The sequence below is a fragment of the Fundulus heteroclitus genome, chromosome 22 (assembly GCF_011125445.2).
Source record: "Fundulus heteroclitus isolate FHET01 chromosome 22, MU-UCD_Fhet_4.1, whole genome shotgun sequence".
Classification (NCBI taxonomy): domain Eukaryota; kingdom Metazoa; phylum Chordata; class Actinopteri; order Cyprinodontiformes; family Fundulidae; genus Fundulus; species Fundulus heteroclitus.
Window position 1 is genome coordinate 25,357,765 of NC_046382.1, and position 10,746 is coordinate 25,368,510.

Genomic DNA, 10,746 nt, shown 5'->3' on the forward strand with positions numbered 1-10,746 from the left:
AGTAAAGAGTGAAGGCCTAACGCGTGAGTGTGTAAAAATAATGTCTGATGATGACACATGAGCACCTTTATTCGTTTGTTTGTTTTTGTTCGCAGCGCTCTCGTGAAGGAAGACTAGAAAGTGAATGCCGTGTGACGTCACTTGAGAGCTCCCACCCACACGCGGAAGAGCTCCCTCTCTCCCTCCTCCCTTCCTTTCTGCCGGAGCGGAGAGAGTCTGCATGGCTTCAGTCTTCTCCGTTGCTCCTCTCGGTGCCTCACGCTCGCCAGAATGTCGGCTTGACTCGTAACAAAAGCAACAATAATAAAAATTAAAAAGCAGCACTTTCTGTGATCCAAAGGACATATCGTATAATGTTAGGACGTTTTTTTTTTTTTTTTTTTCAATTACAACTCTGCAGGTAATCTCGTAGCTATCGCGGACTTTTCAGTTACTGTCATCCACTGCTGGAGTTTTGTTTTTATTTTTTCTATGAAAAGAGGAAGTAAAAATGCGGAATGTACGGTTTTTTAGCGAGCTGCACTATTTTTACCTCCTGGTTATGAAAGTGAGCTTACAGTTTTGTCTTTTGAATGAATTGGCTTTAGGTTATTAATCGATGTTTTACAGTAAACCATTAACCTGGTGATTAAAAACAATTGTTTTTGACATTTTGAATCCCCCACAGCACACACATTTGACTCCTTTTTTGTTGTTGTTGAAAACATTGATAAAGTAATTTAATATTGAATGTTGATCCTCGGCCCCAACATGCTGCTCGCAGTAATTCTGCAACTCTCAACATATTTCCTCTCGAGATGTAAATAGTTGTATTTGCATGCGAGGTGATTCATAAACATGTCAGTGTGTGGCAAAATATATAGCGGTGGGGGGATATTAAAACTTTCTATTTAAATATGGTGAATTATGGTCGCGAGAAATGTGTTCCCATTTAAGAGGAATGCCGAGCATTTTGGTGTCTGCTGCAGGAGCCCCATTTGTCATGCGGACAATAAAGAGGGTTTTCGCCTGACAGTGAAAATTTATGGTTGCCCTTCTTTGCCCTAATAATTCACATATTGTGTCAGGGACTGACACCCCTCGCAGAAAACAGCAAGCCCGTTATCAATCACGTATCTTTGCATATTGTGAAACGCTCCCCCTCTTTTCACCCCCCACCCCCCACCCCCATTCAACAGGAAGAAAACAGAAGTACATTTTTTTTGAAGTAGCTAATTTCTGTTTTGCATTAAGCCTTTTATACAAACTTTCTAATTCAAAACTGATCCCACTTCAAAATATATGATATTCTTTTTTTTTTGTATAATCGTAGTCTTTAACTTAAATATTATACTCCTTGTGCAGTGCGTACCTGCGTTTCTTATAAGTTCTATGTAAGGTAATTTTTCTACGAACTCATATTTTCTTGTATATTATTATTATTATTAGTATTATTATTATTATTATTATTATTATTATTATTATTATTATTATTATTATTATTATTATTATTATTATTATTATTATTTAATATTTATATTTTTACCCCCCTTACACTGTCCACTCCAGGTTTTCTTGCTCTCCAAGTCGACCTGTCAAGCAGATTACCACAGAAAGAGATTAATGGCAGAGGCGGGTTGCAATAATAATCGTTTTGTTTGATGTGACAACTTTGATAGGCGTTGATTTACTTACAAACTGATAGGCTTTTAATTGAGCGCCTCCATCCCCCGATTGAGATGAAAGGGAAAACCACATTGAAAAGCTGCCCAAATGCCCCGGAGCCTCAATACTGATTAGCCATCTCAGCGGTGAATAGTTCAAGGCATTTTAAACTTCCCGTCCTCTCTCCTTTCTCTGAGCGGCCTGACAGGCCATCTCTCTTCTTTTCTTCCTCCCCTCCATACGCCCCCTTTAAAAAGAAGAAGAACAAGAGGGGGGGAAAAAAAACTCCTTTAAAGAAAATAAATCATTTCCATTGTATGCAAATAAAATCGAGCTGGCAGCAAAATAAAAATGTCTGAGTGTCTTATCATTATTGTTATTATTAATTTATATCGTTGCGCGTCTGTGTTCTTTCAACCGATGACAGGTTTCAACAACACAATAGCAGACGCGTTTTGGCGAAAAAAAAAACTGACAAGGGCGTTTATTCTCAGAAAACGGTGGCGGTAACACGTTGCATATTTTATAAGTTAAAAGTTTATTCCCTCACTTTGGCTGAAGCTTATTCGTGGGAAATAACTTAAACCTGAATGTTATAATAATTGCCAAAATACTTTTGTGTTCCTCTGTTTGTTGTTGTTGCATTTCCTTTTTTATTACCCCTTGTTTTCTTCACTTTACAACATTTTTTTTATGGCTTCGGTGTTATTTCCCCGCGCAAGAGCCTCTTGTTAACACCATAATCGGCCGATTATAGAAAAAAGTACTTTCGCACCTTGAAGCACGAACTGCTTCTCTGCACAACATGTGAGCGAGACTGTCTGCAAGTTATTAAAGTTTCATCGTGTACATACCACCTCCGAGGTGTTTTACTGAGAACTCCGAAACTTACAGGCGCAATTTAATAAGCTTTTGAGGTTAAGTCCACATGCTTTCGTTCCACCCTCAAATGGATCTGGAGTCAGGATGCGCGCTTGACCAGATGCATTTTTTAAATGAAATGAATCGATGCGACTTTCCGACTAATAATTTTTTAAAAAAACTAAATAAAATACAAACTCGGTGTCTCTTGCACGGCGTCACCCCGTTTGTTCTCTTTTCACTCCCCCGGCAGCAACACTTGCATGTAATCAGCCACAATAGCTGACATAAATCAAGCGACGGATTGACAGCGCCTGACAAATAACTGATTGATTGCGGCGGAGCAGAATTGACACTTGACGGAGGGATGAAGATAGAAATAGAAGGGCGGTGTATATTATACTGAAAACATGTGACATTCGCATCCCTCCATCACTGCATTGGTCTATTCCTGTCAACGCTTGTCTGTTTGGGGAATTCATACCAAAAGCAGGTTGGTTTTATGGTTGCCGGTGGAGGAGGGGGGGAGAACAAAGTCCCATGTGTTAGAAAGACTTCCCGACAAAAACCCCATAAAATCTAACAAGGTGGGGATTAGATTGAGTTCAGCTGTCATGGTGGAGCAAGAAACTGTTCAACTGATAAAGTTGATCATGAAATGGCAAAAATAAAAACCCATCAGTTGTATCGAGTTTAAGAAGTGCACCGATCAGGCTTTTCTGGCCAAAACCGATTTCTGGTTTTCTCTGAGGTCTGTCTGGCCTGTGGACTCACATTTTGATGAGTTCTGTTTTTTGTTTGTTTGGGGTAGTTTTTTAAGGACAATACATAAACGAGAAAAAAAATTTCTACAGGTTCCCTGATAGAGGCAGTACTTTTCAATCTTAGCAAATGTCCTGAACCTTTATTGGATTTTCATCAAACTAAACTACTGACTAACAAAGGCTTGGGTTCTTAATTTAGAAAGGTTCAAATATTTTTGTGTTCAACCTGTTAGTCACCAATCGGAGCCTAGGGAGTAAAATTTGGCAAATTGTGATCTCCTAAGGATGAATTCTTAATTTTTTTTGTTTCACAACAGATATTTCTTAGCACGAACATCCCCGTGATATCGTCAGACAAAAAGCTTTCATAGCTGGCCCAAGGCATAACTAAATAGGTGGCAAGAGACCCCAAGCATACAGGGAGCTTCCAGGAGCAACAAAACCGCCACTCAAACTGGGTTTATAAATGTAATTGTTTTATTAGTTCAAGGGAACAAAATCAACTTGTTTAGCCCTTAAATACATTTTGTTGTGTACTTTGTCTAGGAGCCTCTAGGAATGCAGAAAATGTGAGCGTAGTCACGTTTTTCAAACCATTCCATTTTCTCTGTTTTGTATTACATTATGTGAACAATTACGTCACAGTATTTGCTGCATGAATGCAAAACAATGTCACGGACTTCTAGCTTACCAGTCTCGCAAATCCGACATTTTTATTTCTCAGAGCGATTTTGTAATCTCAGCTGAAAGATGCCGAAGCTACAAGTGGATAAATCATTGGTTGTTCATTACACCGTTCCCCAGCATACTACAAAAATTACAGAACTGCTATTTCAGTTGTAGTTTGACCCCCAATGTAAAATAAAACAACTGAAAACAGCCATTGGTTTGTAACTGAGGGCATCAAACATTTCGGAAAGAGTAAAGGAGCCTGTAAACTTTTCTTCTGAGAACCATAGCTAAGATGTCAGGGTCACAGGGTTCAACTTGCTAGCTAGCGGGACTTTAGCTTGGTCTCTAAGTTAACTCAAGATACACTCAAACTTAAAATCTTACTCCTACATGGAAACTTTTTATTGAACACAACATTTACAAACCTACATGTTTAATTAGAATTAAAATGATTTTAATCACTACATACTCCAGTTATTTTTATAGTTTATGTAAATTGGTGCAGCCATGCCAAAAATATGTTTTTTTTTTTTTTTTACCTAAGTAAAACATTTTGAAATAATAAAATAATGTTTTTGTACTCCACCTTTAGGACAAAGATCAAACTTCAGGAGTAAGAACAACATACTTAAAACTACATCAACATTAAATGTTATGAGCATATAAAATAATATTTTTAAGATAAATATAGAATGTACAAAATAGTTTCCATACTCTCCTCACCCAGAGTTAATGTATGAGCCCCAGAAGGCCATTATAGTTTCCACAAGAGGAAAACTATTTAAAATAAATATTTCAAACAAGCACACTTTATTTTATGCTCTATCAGTATTAAAATAACCCAAAACTGATTTAAAACGGAAGCAATTGGTTGTAAAATTGGTCAGTAGTTGGGGTCATTTTCAAGTTGTAAATTTTAGCTGTGTTCATGTTAGATACAATCCTGCATAAATATTTTCACATGAATTGCATAAAGCTGACAGCATTTCAGTGACGGCGAGTTGGAATGTCTCCAAATCAAGTTCCAGGGTTGGACCAGTACTGTACACCAGTCTACAACAACATGCCTAAAGCTGTGCTTTCACAGCTGTGTTGTTTGTAAAATTAAATACAATAACATGTATTTTTGTTCTTAGACCTAGTTTGTTCACATGTGTCTCTAGAATTTTGTTTAAAGGGGTAGCTAAAAAACTTATAGGGAACAGCAAAACTAAAAGTCATGACAGCATTTCTGGAGTTTTAGAACATGGCCTGCTACTAAGGTCTGGAAAACAAAACGTAAGCATAGATAAATATCCATCAGCCAGTCTTTATTTAATGTGTCCACACACAAGGGCAACATGAAATGCTTTACATAGCATAAATGGGTTTGAAGGCAATAAAAACAGGAAACAATGATAAAAAGAGACACAATAAAATGAAGTTAAAGGAGCAATGTGCAAGTTCCAGGGATTTTGCACAAGTGTGCCCCCTCTGGCGACAAGTTGAAATGACACCAGTGTTGTACACCTGCATGGGAGAGGAGGAAAACCATCTGCTGCTGCGACTACACAGGTCTTTTGTTTAGAGGCGTAATGTCTTTTGAGTTAAGATAGCTATAAATATTCAAGTTAGCCCGTGTTCTCTCATTTATGCATCAATTACAGCGGCGACTGAACAGAGTAGTCCGGTGAACGAGAGCGCGCAGCGGGTCACACGCACAGCCAGAGGATTCGGCCAGAATCCCTCTCTCATGAACTGACTAATCCAGCCTATAGAGGCAACTGTGGTAAATAGAGGTTAACTAATTTTAGACGTTGGGAAATTATAAAGGCGTGTATGGGAAAGAATATAAATATCTGATTTCAAAACTTGAGCCATGCACCTTTAATCAAAGGTAAACCCAAAATGTCCAAAAATTAATAATAATAATAATAAATTGTGAATTTCTCCAATTTGTGAATTTCTCCAATGTGAGAATAATAAAGCCTATCTTATCTTAGCCTATCTTATCTTAAAAGTAAATACATGTTAAAACACGTTGACATGCCATGTCTTGAACGTGTTCCCCCCACCCAAAAAACAAACAAACTTGCAAATAGAAACGCCTGGAAAAAAAAAAAAAAACATTTTTTGTGGGGGACTGCGGACAACTTTCCCCACTGACTCCCCCTTTAGTGGCGCCACTGAGTTCGGTCTACAGCCGAGCTGGAGCTTCCGGCTCTCCTCGTCTTCAAGACATGAGCCAGGCGTTCACAGCAACCACAATATTTTTTCCCCCCCTATCTCCTCCCCCCGAGCTGTCAAAATAGAGGCGCTTACAAAGAGGAGAACGTCACATCCCCTTGACCCTCCAATCACCTCAGGGTCCCATTTGATTGGAAGGCGGCAAAGGCTTTAATCTCGGACTAATTCAGCTGCTTTTGAAGTGAAAATTCCTACCAGTTCCTGCTTCGGGAGTACAGAGCGAGGACCTGCAGACAGACGCTCACACACACACGGGGCGCAGCGCTTTGGGTGCAGGACGCAGTCGCGGATCTGCGATAACCTCTCACTGGTCTCCTTCTTCCCTTCCCAGCTGCCGCGCCTTGCAACCTTCTCTCCGATCGAGGATTTACACCTTTACCGAGGCGTTTTACGATCCTTTTTTCCCCCTCCCGTGTTTATCTCGACAAAAAGAGACTCATTTGCTTTTCCTCTTACATCTTCTTTTTGTTTGTTTTTGTTTTTTGCTGATCTTTCTTAATGAATCTGATGAATGCATCTCCGTTTCATTTTCTGACCGTTGGGACATGATCACGTCGCCCTCGGCGTCTGCCTTGAAAAATAGTGAAATTTGTGTCGTGTGGGAAAGCAGCAGCAGCATCAGCGGCGGCAGCGGCAGCATTTCTCGGAATAGCACCATCAACAAGCCTTTTCTTCACTCCGCACCTCCGTCCGACCCACTACGGCAAGCGAGCCGACTTCCCATCAAGGTTTTGAAAATGCTTACGGCACGATCGGGACACATTTTGCACCCGGAGTACCTGCAGCCTTTGCCTTCTACCCCAGTTAGTCCGATAGAGGTAAGGAGAGCGTTTATTGTCATTATAATTTTATTTGTTTAAATAAACGCACTTAGAATCGGAGCTTGTTTTGCGTCCTTGCGTCAGCCTGCGAACAGTTGGATCAAATAAGTATTTTAAGCCCTGCGTAGAAATGTAAAGGATCATATTTAATGTTTCGCCTCCGTTGTCTTTATTTTGCAGCTCGATGCCAAGAAAAGTCCCTTGGCTTTGCTGGCGCAGACCTGCTCTCAGATCGGCAAGCCGGACCCGCCGCCCTCCTCCAAGCTCTCCTCGGTGACGCCGAACGGATCTAGCGACAAGGAATCTAAATCCGGCCCCCTGAAGCTGAGCGACATCGGCGTGGACGACAAGTCCAGCTTCAAGCCGTACTCCAAGCCCACGGACAAGAAGGACTCGTCGTCGGGCGTCTCGGCCGGGGAGAAGTCCGGTTTCCGAGTGCCGAGCGCCACCTGCCAGCCGTTCACGCCGCGGACGGGCAGCCCCAACTCCAGCACCTCCGCCTCCCCCATGCCGTCGGACGGGAAATGCGGGGAGCGGGACGAGAAGAAGGAGGCCGACTGTAACAAGAACGGCACGGCAGATGGCACCGGCACCACCAGCCACAGCAGGATAAGCGTGAGCTGCGGTGGAATTAACGTGGAGGTCAACCAACACCAGGAGGCGACCCCTGGCACCAAGACCTCCTCCTCTTCCTCGGAGTCTTCCTCTGTGACTTCCGTATCGTCCGCGTCAGTTCTCGGGTCGGGACTCGTGGCGCCGGTTTCCCCTTATAAACCGGGACAGACAGTGTTCCCCTTGCCCCCTGCTGGCATGACCTACCCGGGTAGCTTGGCCGGGGCCTACGCGGGTTACCCGCAGCACTTCCTGTCCCACGGAGGCAGCCTGGTTAACGCGCAGCTCGCCAGCTCCCTGGGCTGCAGTAAGGCCGGCTCCAGCCCCCTGGCCGGAGCGTCTCCCCCTTCCATCATGTCGGCCAGCCTGTGCAGAGACCCTTACTGCCTCAGTTACCATTGTGCCAGTCACCTAGCGAGCGCCGCCGGGGCTTCCTGCACGCACGACTCCGCAGCCGCAGCCGCCGCCAGCGCCCTCAAGTCCAGCTACCCCTTAATGTACCCGACGCACCCCATCCACGGCGTCCACTCCACGGCGCCGTCGTTCAGCGGACACCCCCTGTACCCTTACGGATTCATGCTCCCCAACGACCCTCTCCCGCACGTTTGTAACTGGGTGTCGGCGAACGGACCGTGCGACAAGCGCTTCTCCACGTCAGAGGAGCTGCTGAACCACCTGAGGACACACACTGCTTTTACCGGGGCGGAGAAGCTGATTTCAGGCTACCCGGGCTCTTCGTCACTGGCCAGCGCCGCAGCAGCGGCCATGGCCTGCCATATGCACATGCCACCGTCAGGAGCCCCAGGGAGTCCCGGGACTTTGGCTCTAAGGAGCCCGCACCACGCGTTAGGACTCAGCAGCCGCTACCACCCGTACTCCAAAAGTCCCCTGCCGACCCCCGGCGCCCCCGTTCCTGTCCCCGCCGCCACCGGGCCATACTACTCCCCCTATGCACTGTACGGCCAGAGACTCACCACAGCGTCCGCGCTGGGATATCAGTGAGGAAAAAAAAAAAAAAAGACTTTGAGAAGTTTATAATAATATGAATGCAAATATAAAGACTTTTATATTAACTGCGCTAAAATTGTGGACGGGATCCGTGGACTTGAACTGTATTTATTTATATGTCGGGCTTATAAGCAGGCGGTAACAGCTGCGTTATGGGAGAAGAGAAGAAAAAAAAAGATATCCGAGCAACTCAAAAAGTGCATTACGTTGAAGCTGAACTCTATTGGTAAAAAAAAAAAGAAATAATAAAAAAAAAAAATGAAAACACGCATATGTTAGAAAATCTAACGGATGTAGGGATCTTCATTTCGTTGTTCATTTGAAATTGCTATATGATTGTATTTGTTCTTATTTAATGTCTCATCGAGAAGAAAAAAAAATATTGATTTACATGCATGTCTGTTTCTTAAGATTTCAAAACATGTCCACATTTAAATTGCCGTTATTTTTCAGGTGATGGAAAGAGAAATTGGTATTTTTTGTATGTATTCTTGGGGGGGAAAAAAATAAGAAGCAGTTCTGTTCCGTATTGTGCCTCTTTTTTTTTCTTGAGCGCCTTTCTTCGGTTCCGAAGGTAAACCATAAAAGATAAAACGCCAATCTTACAAGCATTAGTTTTACTGGCCTGTAAAATTGTTGGCCTTAAGAAAGCTGAATTTCAAAATTTACACTCATACAAACAATGCTTTTCTTTATTTCTTCCATTCAAAACTTTAAATATAGGTCAAACTGTTGGTTATTTCTCTCTCTCTCTCTGTATCTACACACTTAAAAAGCAGACTTTTGTAACACGAATTTCAATTAATTTCTTCAACAGTCTAGAGAAGACTCGACAAGTTTGTGCCCCCCCCCCCCAAAAAAAAAAAAAAATCGAAATCCTAGCTCTAAGATGGAAATTAAATAATATAGGTTTTAACAGGGTCACACTATGTTTAAACGCAAACTTTAATACGATTTCATTTCACTTTATCTTAATCGATTTTTCACAATATTATATTTATTTCTTTGCAATTCTGACTGGTGAGAGTTTTTTATTTTTTATTTTTTTACAATGGGATACGTTTCTCGTCTCTCACTGGTTGCAATTAATTAGTTTGTGTTTGATCATTTCGGGCCGCTTGTAAATCCAACGCTGACACACACAAAAATGTGCAATTACGGCGAACAAAGTTGCGCAAAATTTGCTTGGTTTTCGCGCATGTGCAATCGCTGTCAGCTCCACGGTCATAATGCAATGATCTCCACCCGCGTGGATTACATGTTTGCACTGATCAACTTTGATGTAGCTGAACACACTGTTGCAAATAAGGCAGTAAATCTATTGCTGGATGTCATTTTAAATGGAGGTTATGGAAAACTTTGCTCATAAAAAAAACCCCCCGATCTGTGCGTTTATCCGACGTAGATTCAAGTGATTTTATTTCAAAGTCCTTTTTTGGCCTTACAGTTCCAGTTATCATCATGATCATCAAAAATGTCTCCTTAGCCTCTCGTTTTATCATTAGTCACGCTAAAAAAAAAAAAAAAAAAAAAAGCTCCCCTCACCGCTGCGCGTATAAGGCCCACACGCGTCCTAAACTGATGTAATGACGGTGAAAGGGGAGCAATTTCCATTTTTACCCACATCATGGTGGCTGTGCTCGGAGGTCCCCGGTGGAAGGCAATTTATCATGTGCCCCTCCCCCTGGCCCCTGTCACTGGAGGAACAGGCAGGCACATGTGTGCATGAATTACCGAGCCTCCCACCTCCCCTTTCCTCCCTTTCCTCTCGCTCTCCGCTTCAGTGGTGGAGATTTGACACACAGAGGAGAGACAACATGGGGGGATTAGAGTATGCAGGAGGGCTAAAGTACATATTCACTTTGTCCATCAACGCCTGAAAGTGCTTAGGTGTGCACTAAGCGCAGCTGAACAGGAAAAAAAAAAAACACACACACACACACACACACACACATCCAAAACCCAGTTGCAGGTGGAGGTGTCTTTATGTTTGTGTTATATTTGAAACTACAAATCCAGCGGAAACTTTGCAGGTTAAATTAATAATCCATTTGAACTCATGAGTTTATGTCATTTTAACTCATAATTTAACCAGGTTTTAGGACAAGGTTTAAACATTTTTTTTACACTCCAGGAGT

The 10,746-nt window shown here is 42.4% G+C and overlaps 1 protein-coding gene and 1 long non-coding RNA gene across 3 annotated transcripts; one reads left to right on the forward strand and one right to left on the reverse strand.

The window, feature by feature from the left end:
* Positions 1–1,528: 1,528 nt before the first annotated feature.
* Positions 1,529–2,950, reverse strand: LOC118557143. Of its 2 annotated transcripts, none has more exons than XR_004927641.1 (3): positions 2,704–2,950; positions 1,675–1,891; positions 1,529–1,571 (listed from the first exon to the last, which is right to left on the reverse strand). It is a non-coding gene; the product is annotated as an uncharacterized LOC118557143 (long non-coding RNA). The 2 variants fall into 2 exon arrangements; XR_004927640.1 differs by having other exon boundaries at positions 2,537–2,950.
* A 3,314-nt stretch (positions 2,951–6,264) lies between these two features.
* On the forward strand, positions 6,265–9,137 carry znf503 (zinc finger protein 503). Its single transcript, XM_012851592.3, has 2 exons — positions 6,265–6,985; positions 7,169–9,137. Exons 1-2 carry the CDS (start codon positions 6,713–6,715, stop codon positions 8,600–8,602), a joined length of 1,707 nt encoding a protein of 568 aa, XP_012707046.2. The 5' UTR covers positions 6,265–6,712; the 3' UTR covers positions 8,603–9,137.
* The last annotated feature ends 1,609 nt before the right edge of the window (positions 9,138–10,746 follow it).